The 26,071-nt window shown below is 41.5% G+C and overlaps 1 protein-coding gene across 7 annotated transcripts in view; it reads right to left on the bottom strand.

Annotated features, from left to right (window-relative positions):
* alpk2 (alpha-kinase 2) overlaps positions 1–26,071 on the bottom strand; it is a 79,150-nt gene that overhangs the window by 10,984 nt on the left and 42,095 nt on the right. For 4 of the 7 annotated variants that reach the window (XM_048545875.2, XM_048545525.1, XM_048545616.1 and 1 more), the window contains 7 exons: positions 19,279–22,807; positions 16,022–16,169; positions 11,208–11,335; positions 11,074–11,109; positions 10,710–10,772; positions 4,297–4,568; positions 877–965 (listed from right to left, as the gene is read on the bottom strand). In XM_048545875.2, coding sequence (XP_048401832.1) covers positions 877–965; positions 4,297–4,568; positions 10,710–10,772; positions 11,074–11,109; positions 11,208–11,335; positions 16,022–16,169; positions 19,279–22,801 — 4,259 coding nt within the window. In that variant the 5' untranslated portion in view covers positions 22,802–22,807. Of the gene's footprint in view, positions 1–876; positions 966–4,296; positions 4,569–10,709; positions 10,773–11,073; positions 11,110–11,207; positions 11,336–16,021; positions 16,170–19,278; positions 22,808–26,071 lie in introns of those variants that run through there. The other 3 variants (XM_048545708.1, XM_048545962.1, XM_048546042.1) reach the window with 3 other exon arrangements.

The raw sequence follows: 26,071 nt of genomic DNA, 5'->3' as shown, positions 1-26,071 counted from the left end.
AAGGATGTTAAAACCCTGGAGAGGGTTCAAAGGAGATTTACTTGGATGATACCAGAAATGAAACATTTTAGATACAAAGAAAGATTATAGAGATTGGGCTTATTCTCCCTGGAGCAGAGGAGATTAAGAGGTGACCTTGTTGAGGTGTTCAAAATTATGAACAATTTTGCAAGGGTAGGGAAGGATATTCTGTTTCTGCTAGTTGGTAAGTAGGGGTCACAATTTAAAGATTTTCAGCAAAAGGGCTAGGAGTGAGATGAGAAGAAACCCCTTTATACAGAGAGTTGTTAGGATTTGGAATGCACTACCTGGGAGAGTGGTAGAGGCAGGTATCATCAGCAGTTTCAAAAGTGAGGTGGATATATTTTTGAAAGTGATGAAGTTAGAAGGTACAGAGATAAGGCTGGAGAGTGGGACTAGCTGGGTAGCTGTTTCAGTAATTAGTAAAGATAGGATGAGTTGAACGGCCTCCTTCTGTACTGTAAAATTCTATGGTCCAATGTGCCATTAATAAGGTGGTTAAGAAGCAATTATTCTCCTTAATAGCAGGCCATCATAACTAGCAAGAATTTCACTGCATGTCCAGAGCTTAGCTGAGATAAGTCTTGCCAGACATGGGGCATGATTCTGCCAATATTTCTTGCCATAGCCCACATTTGTTCAGGTCAATTTATTAGATTCCACTAATGGAATGCAACTTATAAGACACGCTTGGATGGCAGCATTTTGTTGGCAGCATCAGAATTTACAGTATTGTGACCATTCTCATTACTATGCTCACTTCAGTTTTTAGAATCAACGTTAATACAAATGACTATGTGGTCTGATAGCACTGTCAACTGAATATTCACCCAGTAAAAAAACACATTTACTCACTCAGGAGCTTTGCCAAAGCCTTCTAACAATGTCCCCTCTGCAGAAAACATGTTGCTATATTGCCGAGCAGCACTCTGTACGTGGCATTCCTAAAAGTAAACAACAAGGTTTTTTAGTCTACTGTAGTAGAAACAGACATTTATCCTTGTGCTCTAGTTACAGTAACCATTCCTACTGTTGACACATTTAAATCAAATCTTTGATGGGACCTTCTCGTGCCACCTCTAGTAGAACAAGAGCAGTGCTGCATGGTAACATTTCCACCCCCAAGCTTCCTTCCAAGGCCATGTAGTATTCTGACACAGGACTATATTATCATACCATCAGTATCACTGGGTCAAAGTCCTGGAACTCCCTTCCTAACAGAAATGTTGGTATGCTTGCAACGACCCACCATGGACAGTAGTGGAACAAAAACAGAAGTTGCTGGCAAAATTCAGCAGGTCTGGCAGCAACTGTGAAGAAAAAAATCAGAGTTAACGTTTTAGGTGTGGTGATGTTAACTTTGATTTTTTCTTCGCAGATGTTGCTGGACCCGCTGAGCTTTTCCAGCGACTGCTGTTTTTGTTCCTGATTTACAGCATCTGCAGTTCTTTCAGTTTTTAAGTAGAGGTTTGAGAAGGCAGCTGAACATTACCTTCAGAAGGGCAATTTAGAGTTTAGCCAAAAAATGTTGTCCAAGCCAGCGATACCTACATCCCATGACCAAATAAACAAAATCAGTTGAAAATAAGACAGCATCACCGCATGAAAGTTTGAACACTGATTACAACACAGGAAAAGGTCACTCAACTCAATTAGTCCATTGTATCAGAGGTGAAGGGTCTAAGCCCGAAACGTCAGCTTTTGTGCTCCTCTGATGCTGCTTGGCCTATTGTGTTCATCCAGCTCCACACTTTGTTATCTCAATTAGTCCATGTTGTTGTTTACTTGGTCCATGTGAAAATACTTCTAGTCCAATTTGGCCACCCTGTTATGCACTTGCATGAGCTTTAACCCACTTTCCCTTCATATGCCTATCCAAACGGATCTTAAGTGTTGGTATTGCTTTTACGTCGACTACTAACCCTGGAAATGAATTCTATAGTCTCACAACTCTGATTGAAAAAAGTTTCTCCTTCACACTGATCTAAATCTTGTAGATTTCAGCTGTGTTGCACTTTCTCCGAAACATTAATATAATTATTGTATTGCAAAGCCAATCCTGCGCCTCTAACTGCAACCTTATAAACATTCTACATAGGCTTAGATCTGTTGGGTCTTAAAAATTTGATATCAATGGAACATAACATGGGGGCATAGGGAGGGGGAGTTGAGCTGCAAAACATTCAACTGACCCAAATCCACCCAGTGGGTTGGATTAAAACTGACATTTCCACATATACCCATGTCATGTCCAGTGAAAGCATGTCATATTCATGACTTTAAATTTGTAATCAATGCTCATATAGATATTTCTGGGACAGTCTTCATATTTAAGAATGGACACTGATGAACTGTTATGAAACGACAAGCGTTAGGTGACCTTTGTTTAGTCAAGATATACGAGCTCAGATTTTCCAGAGAATGTCCATTTAATTAAATAAAACAAACAGCTGTGGATGCTGGAGATCTAAACCAAACACAGAAAACAGAAGAGTGACTCTGGATTGGAAACATTAACTCTGTTTTCTCTCCACGGATGTTGCTAGATCTGCTGAGTTTTTCCAGCAGTTTCTGTTCCTATTTAATTAAGGTTGGATGGATACACCCTTCAGGAGATAACAGGAACTGCAGATGCTAGAGAATCCGAGATAACAAAGTGTGGAGCTGTCCAAACACAGCAGGCAAAACAGCATCTTAGGAGCACAAAAGCTGATGTTACAGGCCTAGACCCTTCATCAGAAATGGAGGAGGGGAAGGGGATTCTGAAATAAATAGGGAGAGAAGGGGAAGCGGATCAATGATGGATAGAGGAGAAGATAGGTAGAGAAGAGACAGACAAGTTAAAGAAGTGGGGTGGAGCCAGTAAAGGCAAGTGTAGGTGGGGAGGTATGGAGGAGATAGATCAGTTCTGGGAGGACAGACAGGTCAAGGGGGCGGGATGAGGTTAGTAGGTAGGAGATGGGGGTGCGTCTTGAGTTGGGAGGAGGGGATAGGTGAGAGAAAGAACAAGTTAGGGAGGTGGGGACGAGCTGGGCTGTTTTTGGGATGCAGTGGGGGGAGGGGAGATATTGAAGCTTGTGAAATCCACTTTGATACCATTGGGCTGCAGGGTTTCCAAGCGAATTATGAGTTGCTGTTCTGCAACATTCGGGTGGCATCGTTGTGGCACTGCAGGAGGCCCAGGATGGACATGTCGTGTGAGGAATGGGAAGGAGAGTTGAAATGGTTCGCGACTGGGAGGTGAGGTCGATTATTGCGAACTGAGCATAGGTGTCTGCAAAGCAGTCCCCAAGCCTCCACTTGGTTTCCCGATGTAGAGGAAGCCACAACGGGTACAGCGGATGCAGTATACCACATTAGCAGATGTGCAGGTGAACGTCTGCCTGATGTGGAAAGTCTTCTTGGGGCCTGGGATGGGGGTGAGGGGGGAGGTGCGGGGGCAGGTGTAGCACTTCTGCGGTTGCAGAGAAAAGTGTCGGGTGTGGTGGGGCTGGGGGGAGTGTGGAGCGGACAAGGAAGTCACGAAGCGAGCGGTCCCTCCAGAAAGCAGACAAGGGTAGGGAGGGAAAAATGTCTTTGGTGGTGGGGTCGGATTGCAGATAGTGGCAATGCGTTGGATCTGGAGGTTGGTGGGGTGGTACGCGAGGACTGAGAGAAGCACTGACAGCTGTTAGTGTGATTTAATGCGTAGCCCTGGACTGTACCACGATTGCTCTGTTCACTGTATCTGTGGAAGTTTGGTTTCAATTCATCTACTTTTCTACCAATCAATTGTTTGCTGCTCTTTCTTATAGTGCTTCTCTCTTCTCAATGACTGCTCATCTGCAAAAAGATATGTAACAAAGCCACACTGTATTCCATACTTTTAATTTTTACAATTTCACATGGACTCTCAGTGTCTAAGTTGGTGCTAAACAAGCTCTTCTACTCCCCCTACCTCATCCCAAAACCAGCCCAGCTCGCCTTTTAGGGAAAAAAATCTGTCATCCTTACCTGGTCTGACCTACGTGGCTCCAGGCCCACAGCAATCTGATTGACTCTTAAATGTCCTCTGGGTAATTTGAAATGGGCAATAAATGCTGGCTTAGCGAGCAATGTCGACACCTCATGAATAAGTCAAATAAATGATATAATATATTGTACAATTATTATCAACTTTGTTTGGCATATCATTTTAAATGCATGCTGAAACAATTCTTTTATTAAAGCAGTTTTGCGTGATCCATACAGAATATTTCAAGGAGCTGCTTTCTTATGTCAATCTGTATATTTTACCTGTACTGCCAGTACATAGTTCTGTTTGATGAGCTCGCTGTTTGCTTTGGTTCCATGCGAAATAGCATTGTGAATTTTTAAGACACACCTATGTCCAGGATCGAACAGAGGTAAAAGGCCATGAATAACTTTGGTCCTAAATGCTTTTCGGTGCAATCCTTCACCAAAATGTAACTCTTCTGTTGCAATACTGCCACACATCTTGACATTAAAGTTGCACTCATTTGTGAGATCCTTTTCAATTATGGGTTGTAACAACTCAATCTTCTCTCCTAAAAAATAAGAATGAGAAGATAATGTTATTGTAGTTTGAGATATTGACTATGAGATTATGAACCCACTTGATGGGCATCTCAACGCACAGTAAACATTCCTACCTGCCACTGCCAGTGCACCATGGGTGCAGCATATACAATAGACAAGAGACAATAGGTGCTGGAGTAGGCCATTCGGCCCTTTGAGCCAGCACCACCATTCATTATGATCATGGCTGATCATCCACAATCAGTATCCCGTACCTGCCTTATCCGCATAACCCTTGATTCCACTATCTTTAAGAGCTCTATCCATCTCTTTCTTGAAAGTATTCAGAGACTTGGCCTCCACTGCCTTCTGGGGCACAGCATTCCATAGACCCACCACTCTCTGGGTGAAGAAGTTTTTTCTCAACTCTGTTCTAAATGGCCTACCCCCTTATATCATCCACAAAATGTCATGCAGGAACTCACTGGGGCTCCTTTCACAATAGCTTCCACACATGCACATCTACCTCTACTGCCTAGAACTAAGAGGCCCGCAATTAATGACATCACCATCGTGAGACAGTTCCCTTCTAAGTCACCAGCTTGCAACAATTTCACCATTGCTTCATCATCACTCGTAGGGAGTCAATGGCCTGCTGGTATTATCGCTAGACTGTTAATCCAGAGATCCAGATAGTGTTCTGGGGACCTGGGTTCAAATCCCACCATGGCAGATGGTGGAATTTGAATTCAATAAAAATATTTGGAATTAAGAATCTCATGATGACTGTGAATCCATTATCGATTGTTGAGAAAACCCACATGGTACCCTAATGCCCTTTAGCGAAGGAAACTGCCATCCTTACCAGGTCTGGCCCATGTGTTACTCCAGGCCCACAGCAATGGTTGACTCTTAACTGCCCTCTGGGCAATTAGGGATGGGCAATAAATGCTGCCTAGTCAGTGATGCCCTCATCCTACAAATGAATCAATTTTTAAAAAATGTCGTTACCAAGTGCTCTTTCACCAGAAGCCTGCCAAGCCATGTAAATTGTTAGAAACTATACGAGTACAAGTCAAAATATTGAATGATATTTTGGGACAAGTAGCTACTGCTGAATATCCACTCAGTTAATTTAGTCAAGTTCATATTGGGTACTGAACATTTGATGTGTGTTCATTACTGCTGTAACTGACATTCCAGTAATTCTAAGATCAAGCATTACACCTTCAACATAATGAGAAAAGAAATGCAAGTTTAATACAGTGTTTTCAATGAAGACAAAGCATTTCCTTCCCTCAGGGACATTAGTGAGACAGATGGGTTTTTCCAACAATCATCAATAGATTAATGATCATCATTAGATTCTAAATTCCAGCTATTTATTGAATTCAAATTTCACTACCTGGCATGCCAGGATTCAAACCTAGGTCCCCAGAACATTGTCTGGTTCTCTGGATTACCCGTCCAGGGATAATACTACTAGGCCATTACCTTCCGCTAAAGGAATTAACTCCATGCCTGTCAATGATCTTTCTCCTCCCAGTCCATGGGGTTAATGTCTCCATGTTTTAGGGCAACCTTGATCAGAAGGTTTTCCCTTTTTCCCTCTGACAGCCCTTTGAGTGTTAGCCATTGAAGAGCTGGGAGAAGACCTAATCCATCTAACCCACTCATCGCTGGACACGGTGGGCAGTTTACCAAGGCCAATCCACCTAACCTGCACGTCGTTGGACTGTTAGAGGAAACTGGAGCATCCGGAGGAAACGCATGCAGACACGGGGAGTTTGTACAAACTGCACACAGACAGTTGACCAAGGGTGATGTCGAACCTGGGTCCCTGGTGCTGTGAAGCAGCAGTGCTACCTACTGAGCCACAGCAGCAGGGACGTCAATAGTTGCTGGGCCATTGTAAGTTTGATGCCTGACAGCTATTGAGGTTGAATAGAACCAACTGAGAAAAATCATAGAACATAGAACAACACAGCGCAGAACAGGCCCTTCGGCCCTCGATGTTGCACTGACCTGTGAACTAATCTAAGCCCCCTACCCCTACACTATCCCATCATTATCCATATGCTTATCCAAGGGCTGTTTAAATGCCCCTAATGTGGCTGAGTTAACGACATTGGCAGGCAGGGCGTTCCACGTCCTTACCACTCTCTGAGTAAAGAACCTGCCTCTGACATCTGTCTTAAATCTATCACCCCTCACTTTGTAGCTATGCCCCCTTGTACAAGCTGAAGTCATCATCCTCGAAAAAAGACTCTCACTGTCCACCCTATCTAATCCTCTGATCATCTTGTATATTTCTATTAAATCCCCTCTTCGCCTCCTTCTCTCCAATGAGAGCAGACCCAAGTCCCTCAGCCTTTCTTCATAGGGCCTGCGCTCCAGACCAGGCAACATCCTGGTAAACATCCTCTGCACCTTTTCCAATGCTTCCACATCCTTCCTGTAATAGGGCGACCAAAACTGCATGTAATATTCCAAATGAGGCCGCACTAGCATTTTGTACAGTTGCAGCGTGCCATCACGGCTCCGGAACTCAATCCCTCTACCAAATAAAACCTAAAACACCGTAAGCCTTCTTAACAGCACTATCAACTTGGGTGGTAACTTTCAGGGATTTATGTACATGGACACCAAGATCCCTCTGCACATCTACACTACCAAGAATCTTTCCAGTGACCTGGTATTCTGCCTTCCTATTATTCCTCACATTTATCGGTATTAAACTCCATTTGCCACCTTTTGGCCCAATTCTGCAGTTTATCCAAGTCTCCCTGCGACCTGCAACATTCTTCCACATTGTCCACCACTCCACCGACTTTGGTGTCATCTGCAAACTTACTAACCCATCCACCAATGCCAGCGTCCACGTCATTTATAAAAATAACAAACAGCAGTGGTCCCAACACAGATCCTTGAGGCACACCACTAGTAACCAGACTCCAGGCTGAATATTTGCCATCAACCACCACTTGTTGCCGTCTTACAGAAAGCCAGTTTTTAATCCAAAGTGCTAAATCCCATGCCTCTGTATTTTCTCCAATAGCCTACCATGTGGAACCTTATCAAAGGCTTTACTGAAGTCCATGTACACCATGTCAACTGTCCTACCCTCATCCACATGCTTGGTCACCTCAAAAAACTCAGAGGTTTGAGAGACACAAATGCTACCTCCTCAAAAGAAAGGGGACACACCCTCTTGCCTGACTCACAGGGCAGATTTTGCAGTATGTGAATGACATTGGCAATGGCAAGACACTTGGGAAAATACAGCAAAATTGGAAAATGAGAATCCTGACATTGAGAAAACAAAGAGCCAAATTTCCATTTAAGGCTCGAATAGCTAGTTGAGGATCTCATTTGTATGCAATGAAGGGCCTATTTGCATGCCTTTATATCTTATTAATTACTAATTTTGTATAATTTATCTGCCAGATACTATTTTCCAGCAACTAGTGAAAACCAGCCAGCGTTAATTCCCAACTTGAAACTCTGAGTGATTACCTGATGGCTATAGCCCATTGGCATCTACTTTAGAACTCCAGCTTGGCCAACATTACCCAATACCTTAGGGCATGCTCCATGGACAGCAGCAGCTGGCACTCTCAATCTATGGAAGGCTTTTTTAAAATTTATTCATTCACAGAATGAAGGCATTGCTGGTTAGGCCCGCATTTATTGTCCACCCCAAATGCCTGACGGGTATTTAAGAGTCAACTACATTGCTGTGGATCTGGAGTCTCATGCAGGCCAGACCAGGTAAGGATGGCAGTTATTTTCTTCCCTGAAGGACATTAGTGAACGACATGGGGTTTTCCTGACAGTGGTTTCATGGGCATCCTTACACTTTTCATTCCAGATATTTATTGAATTCAATTACCATGTAAAGGATTCAAACCCAGGCCCCCAGAATATTAGATAATAAAATGTGAGGCTGGATGAACACAGCAGGCCCAGCAGCATCTCAGGAGCACAAAATACCACGAGGCCATTACCTCCCCATAGCATTGGCAAAGCATCAATCTCACCATATTATCATGATGTGTCTTTGTCTAACTGATAATACAATTCCATACTTCAAGGCTGTACTTGGAGCTCAACATCACCTTCCATTTTAATGCTATTGCGAGGTTGCTGTATGTGCAGCAACAGGTACCCATCTCATGCATTAAAGCAGGGTACATTTCTGGTCTCTTAGTTTGCTCTTTTACCACTCACTCACTTTACACTTAGTTCAATGCTAACAACATCTCTGCCTTGACCTGCCTTACATTTTAGCGCATTGCCACTTAATTCAGAACTCAGAGACTCACAGTCACTCCATCTTGCCTTTCAGTGTCATCTAAAAGCCTGGTACCTCACCACACTTACCAGAAATCATCAGATAAGGGGGTGATCATTTTGCTGCATTGCAAGATGTTACACCAATATTATACTTATAGCGCATACCGGCAGCTGATGTGGTGAACAAGCTGTATGCATTTCAATCAAGTTTCCATGTCTGAGAATCTGAAGGGAGTCATGTCTAGATCAGGCAAGGGGAGCTGTAGTCAATAAGGGAGTGCTGCATAGTCAAAGGCATCAGCTGTTCACAGCCCAAAGGCTGCTTAATGCAATCAGGCCGCAAGGGTCGTGTCCTCACGGTTCAAAAAGTGAGCCAAGGTCAGTCCTGTAGGTCAAATCCAAACAGTCCAGACACTATTGGCAAGTCAATCAGGAAACTGCATAGAGATCAGTTCATGGTTTGGTCAGTGAGGGTTCCGTATTGTTCAGGAAATGGGACACGGTCAGTTCTTGGTGTTTTAATCCAAAACATCAAGGGCAGATAACAGGATGACAGTGCTGTTTTTGGAAAGTTGGGAAAGTCCATTGTGGGATTGGAGGCAGCATGCTAGGATGCAGAGATAAATGGGAAGGGTCAGGGTATTGCAGGAGTAGGGGGGTGGGTGGGGGGGGGGGGGGCGTCACTGACAGTCACCACAACCCTGGCTTCAATGGGGAAACAGTGCATGACGATGTTAGCTATTAGTAATGCAGAGCTTGCAACCTGAAGAGCTGGGCAGCCCTGCAGGTCTCCAGCTCAAGTTACATTGATCACTGCCATCTGGGTGGGTTGGTGAGAAAATTTTAGTATCTGTTTGACTGCGGTTGTCATTTAATGTACAGCTTATGGTGTGTTCAGCTATACTTTGGTTGTTAATTTATACATGCTTCCTGTTGGTTTTGGATGTTAAAATATGAGATAAATGATATTGACTGTTTATGGGCCCCTGCATAATAAAATGTTTATTGGCTATTTAAAGCTATTGCTTCTTGTGGCTTTATCCACTCAATAAGCAATTAGAATTTCAAATTTTATCTACTTTTCAACAAAGGTTACTGGTCATGAATGTTCCCTCCAACCTGCATGTGCAGCTGCTGTAGGCACACTGACTGGTGTGCTGACACATTGGAAACAATGCACAGTGTGGGAAAGAAAATGATAGGAAACATTGCTGATCAACAGCCTGATAGGCGAAAACATTTACAGGTCTTATCCGGTATCATTACAGCATGGTTCTTGAAATCTTCCCTTGGTGCATGCTGGATGAGTTGGTATTGACGGTCACATAGGGCATGAAGAGCCAAGCAGTGACAGTGGGAGGCATGGGTTGGCATTGTGTTGGCACAGAGGAAATGACGGGCCATGGGGCAGCACTGTTTTGGCATGGAGGGTATGAATGACCATGGTGGGTGAGGGGAGGTCATATGGTGGCCTTCAGGTAGCTAGGAGATGATGAGAGACAATCAGGTGGGTGTGATGCTGAGGTGATGCGAAAGCTACAGGACTCAACGAGTTCTAAAACAAGTCAAAGGAAATCCCAATGAACCAAGGCGGGTCTTCTCATCACTCTGTCTTGGCACAGAGCTGTCCATTGCCATTCTACCCTGCAACCATACTCGACAGGGCGAAAATTCCATGATTCAGGATAATTTTTGCATTGGAAAGTTCCTGACTCAAGCTAATTGTCTTGATATTGAAAATATTTCTACAACTGGACCATAGACAAATCAAATTTTTAGAGGCTTGTAGCAAACAGCATCATGCAGTCAATTCATTTTTAGACTGACCACATGTTAAAAACTTACAGACATCACATTATACATTAGTATCTCACCTGTCCCTGAATCAGGGAAAGCATGAAGATCATTGTAATTGTTTGACTCGATGCAGCCGTGCCCTAATTATTCAAACAAAAGGTTTAAAATCAACTAATTCAGGTGGCAGGAAAATATGTAATTATTTTTCAGCAAAAACCACCACTCTTTGAAATGCACTTATGAAAAATATTGTAAAATGTCAATAGTGCTTTGAATTCTATTAAACACATGTATATTCTGATGCCATTCTTTATATACTTGCAGCTTTTTAAGAAAGAGAATCAATGACATTAAACTGTATTCATTTGTTGTAACATATACAACCGAAACGTTTATCTCATCTACATAAAATGTAATTTGTAGACTTAAAAAGGGTAGTACCTTCAACAACTTGATAACTAAGAAGCTCATTCAGAACTGGGGAATAAAGACAAATTGATTATCAGTCCATGTGCACCTCTTCCATAATTTTATTGTAAAACTATAATCGGATATTTGGCATTTTTTTCTGATACCTTCAGTGGTGAAGTCAAACTCACAGGACACACTTCCATACATGTTCTTCAAGGAGCATTGATATAACCCTCGATCTTTCATAGTAGTTTGTACTATTGCCAAGGAGACAGGACTGTCATCTCCTGCGCTATAATTTGAAAACAGTTGGGACGGTAAAGTTTGATCACTATAATTGTGACTGGAGGAATGGATTTTGTTTTTAATTGTAAAAAAAATTGTCTTCACGATAGATTTTTTTCTTTTTTGATTTTCTCAAATTTGTAGTTTTAGATTTTTGAACAAAAATAAAGTGCAACAAATGCTTTGAAAAGCAACAAATAATTTTCATGACTCTTTACCAAGTCACATCATACAATATGTACAGTACCTAAGCAGTACTTTGGTTTAATTCTTTGTACTCTTAAAGTGTGTCCTCTTATATTTTAAAGATCACAGAATGATGATGATAAAGCTCTACTTTGTTGTAAAATATACATTTCTATGAGCTTGATTTTAAAATACACTGCATTCAATAAAAGCAAAATTATGTATTCTCAATATAAGTATTGTTTTCTGTAGCTAAATGTCACCTCATTGATCTATATGAGATTTATATGAGCAAAATAGCAGACATTTGTTTTCCAAGTAGTAAGTTAATTTAAATGCGTGTGAATTTGAATGAAGAAAGGAGTTACATAACTGAAGTGTTTGGGTCTGCCAGCACAGTTCATAGAAGATCATAGATCATAGAAACCCTACAGTGTGGGGGAGGCCATTTGGCCCAACTGCCCCTCTGAAGAGCATCCACCCAGACCCAGTCCTCATGTCTAACCCACCTAACCATCCCTGTGCAATTTAGCCTGGCCAATCCACCTAACCTACACATTTTTGGACTGTGGGAAGAAATCACAGCACCTGGAAGAAACCCATGCAGACACGGGGAGAATGTGCAAATCCACGCAGTCACCTGACACTGGAATCGAACCCAGGTCCCTGGCACTGTGAGGCAGCAGTACTAACCGCTAAGCCAGAGTGCTGTTATTTTTAATCACTCATGGGATGTGGGGTTGCTGGCTGGCCAGCATTTATTGCCTGCCCCTAGTTGTTGTTGAGAAGGTGAAGGTGAGCTGCTTTCTTGAACTGCTGCAGTGCATATGTCATAGGTTGACCCACAATGCCATTAGGGAGGGAATTCCAGGATTTTGACATCGCAACAGACAGCCATATATTTCCAAATCAGAGTGGTGAGTGGCGTGGAGGGGAACTTGCATCTGGTAGTGTTCCCATGTATCTGCTGCCCTTGCCCTGCTAGATGGAAGCTGCTGTCTAAGGATCTTTGGGGAATTTCTGCTGTGCATCTTGTAGATCATAAACATGCTGCTACTGAGTGTCAGTGGAGGAAGGAGTGGATACTTGTAAATGTTATGCCAACCACATGGGCTGTTTTGTCCTTGATGATGTCAAGCTTCTTGAGTGTTATTGCAGCTGCACCCACCCAAACAGGTGGGAAGTATTCCGACACAATCCTGAGTGTGGGTATTGAAAAGGCTTTGGGTATTCAGGAGGTGAGTTACTCACTGCAATATTCCTAGCTTCTGACCTGATCTTGTAACCACTGTGCCTGTGTGGTGAATCCAGTTGAGTTTCTGGTCAATGGGATGGTGATAATGGGGGATTCAGTCATGGTAAAACCATTGAATGTCAAGGGGTGGTGATTAGATTGTCTCTTATTGGTGATGGTCATTACTTAGTATTTGCGTAGTGTGAATGTTACTAATCACTTGTCAGCCCAAGTCTGGAAATTGTCCAGATCTTGTTGCATTTGAACAAGGGCTGCCTCAGTATTTGAGGAGTTGTGAATAGTGTTGAGAAATTTATGCAATCATCAAGAAACACCCCACTTCTGACCTTATGATGGAGAGAAGATCATTGATGAAGCAGCTGAGGATGGTTGGGCCTAGGACACTACCCTGAGGAACTCCTGCACAGATGTCGTGAAGCTGAGATGATTGACCTCCAACAACCACAACCATCTTCCTATGTGTATGGTATGACTCCAACCACCAGAGAGTTTGCCCCTGAAACCTATTGATTCCAGTTTTGCTAGGGCTCCTTGATGCCACACATAGTTAAATGCAGCTTTGTTGTCAAGGGCTATCACTCTCATCTCACCTCTGGAATTCAGCTCATTTGTCCACATTTGTGCCAGGACTGTAATGAAGTCAGGAACTGAATGGCCCTGGCGGAACTCAAACTGGGTGTCATTGAACAGGTTATTGCTGACCAGGTGATATTTGAAAGCACCACTGATGATACCTATTGTCTGGGCTGGATTTGTCCTGCTTTTTTGTGTACAGGATATACTTGGGCAATTTTCCACATTTTGATATGATGTTTAATGCAGTATCATGGGCCAAAGGGCCCATTCATCTGCTGTACTATTTTATGTCCACAGATCATAGAATCCCTACAGTGTGGAAACAGGTCCTTCGGCCCAACAAGTACACACCATACCTCACAGCACCCACCCAGATCCTCCTATAACTGTTCTAAAGTACACATCCCTGAACACTACAGGCAATTCAGCATGGTCAATCGACCTAGCCTGCACATCTTTGGACTGTGGCAGGAAACCGGAGCGACCGGAGGTAACTCACGCAGACACAGGGAGAATGTGCAAAGTCCACACAGTCAGTCACCCGAGTGCGGAATCAGACCCAGGTGCGTTCTATGTTCTATTGTCGGGTAGATGCCAGTGCTGCAACTGCACCAGATCAGGTACCGGACTAATAATCCAGAGGGCTAGAATAATAATCCAGAGAATATTTAATTTAAGTCCCACTGATGGCAACTGAAAATCTGAATTCAGATTTTAAAACCAACTAGAAATTTAGAAAAGCTAGTGAAGGTGGACATAAAGCTGTTGCATTGCTGTAAAAACCCAACTGGGTTAGTGCCTTTTATTGGAGGGAATCATTCTCAAATGATCTTGACCATGATCTCAAAAGGGTTGGAATATAAAAGCAGCAATGTGCTTCTGAGGCTTTATAAGGCTCTAGTTAGGCCCCATTTAGAATACTGTGCCCAATTCTGGGCCCCACACCTCAGGAAGAACATGCTAGCCCTGGAGCATGTCCAGCGGAGATTCACACGGATGATCCCCGGAATGATAGGTTTAACGTATGATGAACGGCTAAGGATCCTGGAATTGTACTCATTTGAGCTTAGAAGGTTGAGGGGAGATCTAATAGAAACTTACAAGATAATGTATGGCTTAGAAAGGGTGGACGCTGGGAAGTTGTTTCTGTTAGGCGGGGAGGCTAGGACCCATGGGCACAGCCTTAAAATTAGAGGGGATAAATTTAAAATGAAAATGAGACGACATTTCTTTAGCCAGAGAGTGGTGGGCTTGTGGAATTCATTGCCGCAGAGTGCAGTGGAGGCCGAGACGTTAGATGCCTTTAAGGCAGAGATCGACAAATTCTTGATCTCAGAAGGAATCAAGGGCTACAGGGAGAATGCAGGGAAGTGGTGTTGAAATGCTCATCAGCCATGATTTAAATGGCAGAGTGGACTTGATGGGCCAAATGGCCTTACTTCTACTCCTATGTCTTATGGTCTTATGATAGATTAAATGGCCTCCTCCTGTGTTGTATATGTCTATATGTGACTCCGTTGCCCACACCAATATGGATGTAGAAATGAAGATGATCCACCTCCACCTTTTCAACGACAAATTAAGGATGTGCAATGAACAATTGTCTAACCAGTGATGCCATCAACCCAAGAATTTTTTTCAAATTATTTTGTAAGCAATTTATACAATATTCAATCGTTGGAAATATTTCACCAACGCTTAGGACAAATATGTTAAGTTGTTAAAAAGTTCAAAGCAAGCTTTGTACTATGATGGGCATAAATTTGGGGTGGATTCTTGATCTGCCTTATTTGTATCAGCCCTTTAAACCTTGCTCAATGAGAGGAGTTCCACTTTAATCAGGGTGGAATGTCCAGGTATGTTCCCAAGTTTTCCTTGGAATTTGGCCATTTTACCCATATTAGACATCTGTAAAATACATGCCAGATTACTAAGAATCAATTATCATCATCAACGTGCACCAGAAAAAAAGGATTTTTAAAAATTTATTCTTAGTCAACAAAGAAAAATTGAACAGTGGGCTGTTTTAACCAGTGACACTTGGATTACAGCTCAGCCTGTCTTCAGATGCATCAGTCCTAGGGGAAGTTTCCAATCTTTAGTTTTGGACCATGCAGAATTCTATTGTAGTATTACGTCAATTTTTTTGCACTATTGCTAAGCATACAGGCACTTCAGGGCAGGTAAATCGGACTTGTAACTATACAAATATAAAAGAATTTTGAGGTATGTTTGATAACATATCATAGAAATCCATCATTATTGCATTCAGAATTGGCAGATGACAACGACATGATGAATGTTCAAAAATCCAATGCTACAATTATGTATGTTGATCTTCCATACCCCATAACTCATAAATCTTGTTACTTCTTCATAATAAAACATTTCTTAGCACAAACATCTGCACTGATAGCAACATCTTTGAACAAATGAAAACAGATTTCAATGACTTAAAGTTAGATTGGGAATGTCCTTGGAGTTGGTCACAATCCATTAGCTTAGACTGGATTTCTGCTGTAACTTTGACAAAGGTTTTGTGGCTGAACAGGAACAACTCTGAGGAAACTGCCATTCTAAGTTATAATGAGACAACTGATGTTCGAGTCACACAGTGGCCAATCCACAGTAAAATATCAGAAAAATCAATGACCACTAACCACCTATACATCTTACCTTCTTTCTGCTTTAGTCAATACAATTCCATTTTTTGTCCATATAATGGTGGAATCAGCATGGATGTCACAAATCAGGCACCGTAGTTTGACATTTCCTGATACATCAGGGAACACTTCAGCGTGGATTTTTTGCATCAGTTTTGGAGCTGGAAGAGAGTTCAGTTCTTTAGCTGCTATGGTGAGATTTTCAAATCCCCACATATTGGTACTACTAACTGTAGGGGAGTTGTGGTAATGTCATGAGGAAAATGACCTTGAACATTGTTCAATCCTACCATGATTTCTGGTTGAAAATAAATTGATGTATGAAATAATAAAATGTGGAACTAAACACCAGTCTTAGTGAATGTTGACCACGATAACCCTCATTGATTGTTATTAAAAACACATCTGGCACATTAATATGCTTGAGAAGAAAATTTGCCATCCTTTCCTGGTCTGGCCCATGTGTAATTCCAGACTCTCAAAAATGTAGTTGGCCCTCATCTTCACTCTCAAATGGCCCAGTAAACTGCTCACTCAGTTCAAAGTCATTAAAAGAATATCCACAGAAGAATAAAAAGGTAGAATATCCAATGAACACCACCACCTCGAGATGCAAACAGCAGAAATGAAGTTGATATCATTCTCAAGCAAAGGGGAAGCAGCTGCTATCTAAAGATGATGCTGTAGGATGCAAAATGAAGATTTACTTTGAAGTTGACCTCTTTTCTTTGCAGTATCTCTTATCTTTCTAAATAAAAACCAAAAGAACTTAGGATGCTGTAAATCAGGAACAAAAACAAAGTTGCTGGAAAAGCTTGTCGGTCAAGTAAAAAAACAGAGTTAACATTTCTGGTCCGGTGACCGATCCTCAGACTGAGGAAGGGTCGCCGGACCTGAAATGTTAAGTCTGTTTTGTGCCTTCACCAATGCTGCCAGACCAGCTGAGCTTTTCCAGCAACTTTGTTTTCATCCCTTATCTTCAGCCTGGTAGCAGCCTCCCTATTTCTCCCATGTTCTCTGTGGCCACCACATCCTACCCAGCATCTGCATCGCAAATGGAAATTGGCTCCTCATGGAAGTCTCTCCGCTTGCTCCCACAACTGGTGCCAACTTTTGTCCTTCACTCCAGATTCTCAGCCTTAGTCCACCTTGCTCATACTGACGAAATGTCACTGGACTCAAAACATTAACTCTGTTTCTCTCTCTGTAGCTGCCACACAACCTGCAGTGTTTCTCCAGCACTTTCTTTTCATGTTTCAGATTTCCAGCATCACTGCTCTAGGCATCTAGAATACTGTGAATAGTTTTGGTCCCTTTTCCTAAGGAAAGATATACTGGTATTGGAAGAAGATTCATTAGGTTGATTCTAGGTATAAAGGGACTTTCTTATGAGGACAGTTTGCATATGTTGGACCCTGTATTCAGTTGAGTTTGGATAAGTGAGAGGAAATTTCATTGAAAAATTGATATTGTGCTTGGGAGAGTTTCTTACAGCAGTATGTGTCCAATCGAACAAGGAAGAATGCATTGTAAAACCTGGTCCTGGGAAGTGAGGTGGCCTGAGTGAATCAAGTGTCAGTGGGGGAGCATTTAGGAGACAGTGATAATTGTATCCTAAGGTTCAGGACAGTATTGGAGAATGATACGTATCAATCCAGACTAAAAAATAAATCCAGTTGACAGACAGCTCACTTTAATGGGACAACAATATTATTGGGACAGCACAGTGGCTCAGTGGTTAGCACTGCTGCCTCACTGCACTAGGGGACCTGGGTTCAATTCCACTCTTGAGAGACGGAATGTGTGGAACGTTCTCTGTATCTGCGTGGGTTTCATCCCACAGTGCAAACACGTGCAGATTGCTGGATTAGCCATGGGAAGCACAGGGTTGCAGGGATAGGTTGGGTGGGCAGGTGGGACTCAGTAGGATGCTGTTTGGACGGTTGGTGTAGACCCAATGGGCCAAATGGTCTGCTTCCACACTGTAGGGATTCTATGAACATATAGAGAGGTTGGTGGGAAAAAGAGTAGCTGATCAATAGGCCGAGTTCAAAAAGATGATGATTCAGGTAGAGTTGAGATAAATTCCTCCTTATGGAAAAGTATGACAAACAAGCACAGTTCCTTGGATGAGAAAGTAGAAATTAACAGTAGAAACAAAACTGTACTGATGACAGGTGTAAGGCAGAAAATACATTTGTGAACGAACACAAATACTGAAGATTTAAGAAGGTGATGAGAAAAAAAATAAGAGAAACTAACAGCACCTATCAGAAAATATTAGTAGCTAACATAACAGGAAATCAGAAAGTCCTCTGTAGGAATATAAACTGTAAGAGAGTGGTTACAGGAGGAGTAAGGCCAATCAGAGGCCAAAAAGTAGATTTACACACGGAAACAGGGGGCATGGCTGAGATATTAAAGAATACTTTGCATCTATCTTTACAAAAGAGGAGGATGATATCTAGGTATTGGTGACAGAGGAGGAAACTGTATCACTGGAAGGGTTTAAAATTAAGAAGGAAGATGTTCTGGATGGATTGTTGACACTTGGTCAGAGAATCCCTACAGTGAGAAAGGAGGCCATTTCATTTAAAGTTGACAAAGTTCTGGGAGTTGATGGTGAGATGCATCCAAAAGTTTTGAAGGAAGTGAGGATCGAAATTTTGGAGACACATTCAGTCTCCCTTGGACTCATGGGAAATGCCAGAAGCCGGGAGAACTGCAAACGTTACAGCTTTGTTCAAGAAGGTTGGAAGGATAATCCCAGAAATTACAGACCGGTCAGTTTATCTTCACTGATGGGGAAACTTCAAGAAACAGTTATTTTTGGATTTCCAGAAGGTATCCAGACTTGTAAGGAAAGTTATAGGACAGGGTCTAAAAAAGGTCAATAACAGCATGGAAACAAAATTGGCTGAGTGATGGCTGAGTGAAACAAACAGTAATTGTTCATGGATATTTTTCATGCTGGAAAATGCTTTCTAGTGGAGTTACCCAGGGGTGGATTTTTTTAAAAAATCATTTAGTTATTATTTCACAGAAGCAGATGCATCTATGGAATGCTTGACAATAAAGAGCTGTAGAAGCTGGATATTGAGTATATTCAAGACTGAGGTAGATTTTTAATCAGATTATAGAGAATAGGGTAACCATTTCTAAAATTTGTTTTAATTTTACTGCAGTCCAAAAATGATTTAAGTCAATGGATTTTTATACATTTTAATGTGATGATTGCATGTTTGCCAACTTAATAGAGTAAGAACATACCTTTGTCATCATTCTTCAGAGGATGCTTTATGTTTTTCAGCTCCTTATGCTCAAACATGAGAGGTTGTTCTTCTGTTGACTTTTCATAAACTCTTTTAATGACAGCAAGATTTTTATCAAGATTCTCTTTTCCTGATGAAGAATATGTCTGTTTGCTTTTTTCCAATGGACACTTTCCCATGTAGTCAGTAGAAAGACATATACATTTGAGTGGCTCCTCCTTCTGCTTGTCATGCAGAGACAGAGGCAGGTGCCTGGTCTCTGTGGTGGCCCTTGTTAATTCACTGGATGTTCTAAGGAAACATGCTTTCTCAAGGGTTCCCGATATCAATTCTTTATTCCGTGCTGCTGATAATGGTTGTTTAATCCTCACAGCTGTAGCCTGCTGTCTTTTGAGCGATGGTATAGATGCAGTGCTCTTCTCACCTAAAGACTTGGTTGGAAAGGAAAAGGGTGGCATACAATTAAAAGTCTTCTTCTGTCCGTCACTGATGATACTCACTGTGTGAGTAGTTGGGGGCAGTCTTTGGCTTGTATCATTTTTAGAAGTTAGTGGGAAATTTTCAATTTTAGAAACAGTAGAAAATCTTTGTATAATGTCGCTTGGCAACGTAAACATCTGGCAAGACTTCCTTCTACATTCACTGCTGGTGTCAGTTTTGGTGTACTTCAATGGCACTACTGCTGCACAATTAACCTTGTTTAGATTATTTCCCCTGGGTCTTTTACTACAGTCTCTGCAATTTTCTTGTACATCAGAATCACCATTCATTTTTATACCTACAACGGGATGAGTAATTAGGCTCAATTCTATGCTGCTGACAGCAGCTGACTGGGAACAATCATTGTGTTGAATAGTTTTATTGTATTCTTCTGTGACTACTGCAGATTCTTTTTCCTTGTATTTTGCAAGATGTTCTTTTGATTGTATCCCTTCAATTTCATTCATATTTATTACAGAACACTTTGACACATCATTTTGATTTAACTTACAATCATTTAAGTATTCCACTTTTTGACTGTTTTCATTCAAGCCTATTGTTGTTGATCTAACTTCTAAATACTTAACCTGTTCAGTGACAGGTGGAACTTTCATCATTAAATTGATTGAATGTGTCGCTGATTCTAAATTTTCTGGGGTTGATCTCTTTTTGTCATTAACATGGCCCTGATCTATTTCACTACCACACCTTGGGGATGTTACGTTGTGATTTTCTGAGTTCTTCTCAGGATGGCCAAATTCACCTTGAAAAGCAACATTCTCATCAAAATATGATGAAGAATCTTCTGAACATTTAAAATCTGCAGCTACATTAATGCCAATGTCAGAGATTTTGTCTGTGGCAGTAGTTTCCTCTGCAGTTGGTGTTGACAAACATTCCAAATGGCTGTTATTTTGAAGTGTAGGTTGAAATTTCTGAGTTATATTCAGATTTGAGTCATCAATTGATGGAGATTTCAAACTGTCTGTCTCAACTGTTTCGATATCTTCCAAGTGTTGCACTTCTCCATACTTAACTTGCATATCAATTTCAACGACATGTTCCACTGAGTTCTGAATTGGTCTCGGTGCTTGCTGAAGGCTGTAGGATTGGTCAAAAATTGGTATACATACTGTTGATGGTTTTTCTTCATTTGGGACAGGATACTCCACACACTCCATGATGTCCCTTGCAGTGTTAGGTTCAATCTTAATCAATCTTTTTTGATTCTGTTCTGTTAAAGGAGAAATATATTGTTCTGTCAAACCTGGAGTAGATGATTGCAAGCCACTGAATTTCACAACTTCAGGCTCATTATTGGACTGAAGTGCTGTAAGATGATCTTCCAAATCCAACACAGTTTCAGAATTTGAATGTTGGACAATTCTTGACTGAAAGTTGAAATGCTCATTTTCAGTTGATGGATTTCTAACAGGAGATATGGCTGTTTCTGTGGAATTACAAAATTGCTGGTTCATATTCTCCTCATGAAAAACATCTCCCAGGTATTCATGATTTACATCATTTTCTATTTCACGAAGACCTTCATTTTCAATATATGACACGTCCAAAATATCTTCATAATTGATGCCTTTAGTAAAATCTCTTGAGCTCTTCCAATGAGGATTTTTGAAAGGAGATGGCTCATTATTTTTCAGTTTCTTGTTGTCTGTAAGTGTGAATGTGCTAGCATCTTGATGAGTAATGACTGAAGGTTCAGTAGTGGTACTGATTATTTTATATTCCATTTGCTGTAATGGCCAATCTGTGCCATCACTTTTACTACTGAAGAATACCAGTTTATTTGATTGGATTTCTAAATTACCTTCAAACAGTGCAGGTTGTTCAACAGGCTGCTGTTCCTCTTGTTGACAGGTTGCAGATCTGCTAGTTTCTTGGAAGCTGGATACTACTTTTTTATTATGGGCTTCAATTTCTGCTGTCTCAAACAACTGCATTGACTGATGTGTTGATCTATTTTCTTCACGTAATTTATTTTTCAAAGCATTTAAATTTCCTTGTAACCGTTCTTGTTCTTCTGTGCTGTTGAGAGGAAGGCTGAGGCTTTTGGCAGCACCTTCATGGCTTGTTCTATTCTCCTTTGCTGGTTGTTCAAATTCCTCAGTTAGTTCTTTGCATTTGTCAAGGTTTTGTAGCATTGCTTTTGGACAAACAACCTTTGAGTCTACATGTGCACACTCATAGCCACATGCATTCATCTCATGAGACTTACTATCTTGGTATTTATTGATTTGAAATATGTCTTCAGCATGTGCGGGCCCATCACTATCATTAGTGTTAACATTTGAAACTGATTTTAATTTGATTTCAGAACCTTTATCATCAACTAGGGATGCAGTGGAGCTGGTGTTTGATGATCCTGAAATATCCTGAATTTGAACAGGTACAGTTAAACATGGTGGAACGTCCAGATATGGATCTATGCTCACACATGTGTCTTCTACTTTGAATGTGTCAGACTTAGAATTGCTACAAACAATTGAAGGTAGAAGGCATGCATTGCGAGCACATAGTTCAGATGGTTGTTCTAAAGTTTCCAGTTCTTTATCATAAATGGGAGAGTTCTCACAATGCTCTAAATTCTCATTTTCTATACAGAAATCTCCTACTGAGGAGTCAGTAAGTGGTTTGGGGCATTGAGCCCTGTAGCCACGATTACTTTCTTCATATTTTTTGCTCATATACGTTAACACATCATCATTCATAATAAAACATGATGTTTTTTCCTGTACTTGCTTGTCATCCTGAATATGATACATTTCTTTAAAGTCACTGCTTTGTGAAGTGACATTGTCTCCAATCAGAGCATTATTTAAGATTTTGCAGTCTGTCCTGAGCCTGTCACATTCACATTTGCGGTCACACTTATCTTCTTGAGATGAAAGCATAACATACTTGTTCCAAGTCAAAAGATCTGTCTTTCTGCCATGACAAGCACTGGGATCATCTTCATTGCTTGCTGAGCTTGTAGCATTTCTAGTAAAACTAGTTTCTCCATCTTTTAAAAGTAAAGATTGCATTTCAGCCTATGAAAAACAAATGTACACATTAAGCATTATTTGTAAAGCAAGCACATCGAATTGTAAAATTTACAAGGAATGGAATGAGAAAATTACATATTACTGTCATTATTAGTGAACTTCCGGTGCCACGAATGACTGTAATATGTTGAGTCGGACAAAACAGTGCTAACGTCAACAATGTCTTCTGTATTTATTTTCTGTAATTTTGTCTATGTAACAATATTTCTATCTTTCTTCTAACTAATTATGTTTTAATTCTTCTTTTTGATCAAAAATTATGTTGTTAATTCCTTTAGTTCTGGTGCCTTTTCCTCAATTTCAGGTCGTTTATTTAGCTCTAGATAGAACTGGCACAGGGTGATTTGCTAGTGTAATAGAATGAGAACAAAGAACAAGGAACAAAGAAAATTACAGCAGAGGAACAGGCCCTTTGGCCCTCCAAGCCTGCGCCAATCCAGATCCTCTATTTAAATCTGTCGCCTATTTTCCAAGGATCTGTATCTCTCTGCTCCCTGCCCATTCATGTATCCATCTAGATACATCTTAAAAGATGCTATCATGCCCACCTCTACCACCTCCTCTGGTAATGCATTCCAGGCACCCACCACCCTTTGTGTAAATAACTTTCCATGCATATCTCCCTTAAACTTTTCCCCTCTCACCTTGAAATCGTGACTCCTAGTAATTGAGTCCCCCACTCTGGGAAAAAGCTTCTTGCTATCCACCCTGTCTATATCTCTCATGATTTTGTAGCCCTCAATCAGGTCGCCCATCAATCTCCGTTTTTCTAATGTAAATAATCCTAATCTACTCAATCTCTCTTCACAGATAGTGCCTTCCATACTAGGCAACATTCTGGTGAACCTCCTCTCCGACGCATCCACATCCCTCATGTGGCGACCAGAACTGTGCGCAGTATTCCAAATGTGGTCGAACCAAAGTCCTGTACAACTGTAACATGGCCTGCTAACTCTTGTACTCAATACCCCGTCCGATGAAGGAAAGCATGCCGTATGCTTTCTTGACCACTCTATCCACCTGTGTTGCCACCTTCAGGATAAAATGGACCTGAAAACCCAGGTCTCTTTGTGTATCAATTTTCCCCAGGGCTTTTTCATTTATAGTATAGTTCGCTCTTGACTTGGATCTTCCAAAATGCATCACCTCACATTTGCCTGGATTGTACTCCATCTGCCATTTCTCCGCCCAACTCTCCAATCTATCTACATTCTGCGGCATTCTCCGACAGTCCTCTTCACTACTCCACCAATCTTAGTGTTGTCTGCAAACATATTGGGAACAGTGTGGGAACTAGGCAGAAACATCAAGCTACACAGAATATGGGACAGACAAAAAGCACAAAAATTTGAACTAGTAAATTATTAGGTTGAGTCTGGCGAAGGGAGAAAGTAATAAAGCTTAAATTAGAATCCACAGAGGGTGTTAGACAAGATTGGGGAAGTAAAGGTGCTGATGCCACAGCTATAAGAAAGATTTTGCTCAAGTATCATAGAATGCCTACAATGTGCAAGCTGGCTATTCAGCCCATTGACTCCTCTTTGCCCCTCTGAAGAGCATTTCACCCTAACCCTCTATTTTCCATGGCTAATCCGTCTAGCCTGCGAATCCCTGGACATGAAGGGCAATTTAACATGGCCAATCCATCCAACCTACACATCCTCAGACTGTGGGAGGAATCCAGAGCACCCACAGAAAACCCACTAGAGTTTGCACATAGGGATTACGTGCAAACACCGCAGTTTGCACCGCAGACAGTTGCCGGAGGCTGGAACCGAATCCGGGTCCCTGGCACTGTCAGGCTGCAGCACTAACCACTGAGCCACCGGCCCACCCTATTAATGTTGTTGTCCCATTGAAGTTCAATTAGAAAGATGGTATTGATGGCTCTCGCAGTGAGATGGGTAGGTCAAGTATCAAGAGGACATGATTTAAGGAATAGTGTTCATTGTCCACTGTAAAAGTAATTAAATGGCAGAAAGCCAACTTCAACAGAGTAAAAATCGATCTGGGCCAAACAAATTGCAATTAAAAGCAAGTAAAATTTATCTTCATATTCATTCATGGGAAATGGGCATCATTGGCTGGGCAAGCATTTATTGTCCATTGAGAATTACCCTCTAGTTACCCATGAAAAGGAAGTGGTGAGCTACATTCTTGTGTTGCTGCAGTCTATTTGATGTAGGTACTGCCAGAATGCCTTAAGGGAGGGAGTTCCAGAATTCTGACCCAGTGACATTGAAGGCCTGGCAATATATTTCCAAGTTAGGATAGTGAGTGGTTTGGACTGGAACATGTATCTGATGCCTTTTTAGATAGGGATGGTCATAAGATGGAAAGTATGACCAAAGAAACCTTGTTGAATGTTTGCAGTGCACCTTATGGATCTTATGCTTGCTGTTTCTGGGTGTCAGCAGTAGAGGGAGTTAGTGTTTGTGGATGTGGTGCAGGCTGCTTTTCTGTGGATAGTGCCAAGTACTTTGATTATCGTTGGAGCTGCAATCATTCATACAGTTGGGGAATACTGTATTACAATTCAGAGTGTGCCTTGTAGATGATGAACAGACTTTGGGGGTCAAGAGGTCAGCAGGTAAGTTACTCACTGCAGGATTGGAGCTTCTGACCTACTCTTGTAGCCACAGTACTTATATGGCTTTACCTGTTCAGTTTCCATTAAAATGAGCTTCTGGAATATTAACAATGGTGGATTGATCGGTGGTAATGACATTGAATGTCAAGGGCTGATGTTTAGACTTTCTGTTGTTAAAGATGTTCATTGCTGGCATTTATGTGGTGCAAATGTTACTTGCCACTTGTTGGCCAATGCCTAGATATTGTCCACGTTTTGTTGTATTTGTACATGGACTGCTTCAGTATCAGAGGTGACATGAATGGTGCTGAACATTGTATAATCATTGCTGAACATCCCAATCTCTGACCTTATGATGAAGGGCAGATCATTGATGAAGTAGCTGGAGATGGTTGTGTCTCGGATACGACACTAAGGAACTCCTGCAGAGATATCCTGGAGCTGAGATGACTGACCTCCAACGTCCATGTGCCAGGTATGATTACAAACAGTGGACAGTGTTCTTCGATTCCCATTCTGTCCTAATTTGTTAGATCTGCTTGATACCATACTTGGTCAGAAGGGGCCTTGATATCAAGAGCAAGCACCCTCACCTCCTTCGAGTCAGGTTGGAATGAGGCCAGCAGGTAAGCAGCTTTGAAAAACCCAAACTAAGTGTC

This window comes from Stegostoma tigrinum, chromosome 1 (genome assembly GCF_030684315.1).
Source record: "Stegostoma tigrinum isolate sSteTig4 chromosome 1, sSteTig4.hap1, whole genome shotgun sequence".
NCBI lineage: Eukaryota > Metazoa > Chordata > Chondrichthyes > Orectolobiformes > Stegostomatidae > Stegostoma > Stegostoma tigrinum.
This window is presented reverse-complemented; position numbering and strand designations above follow the sequence as displayed.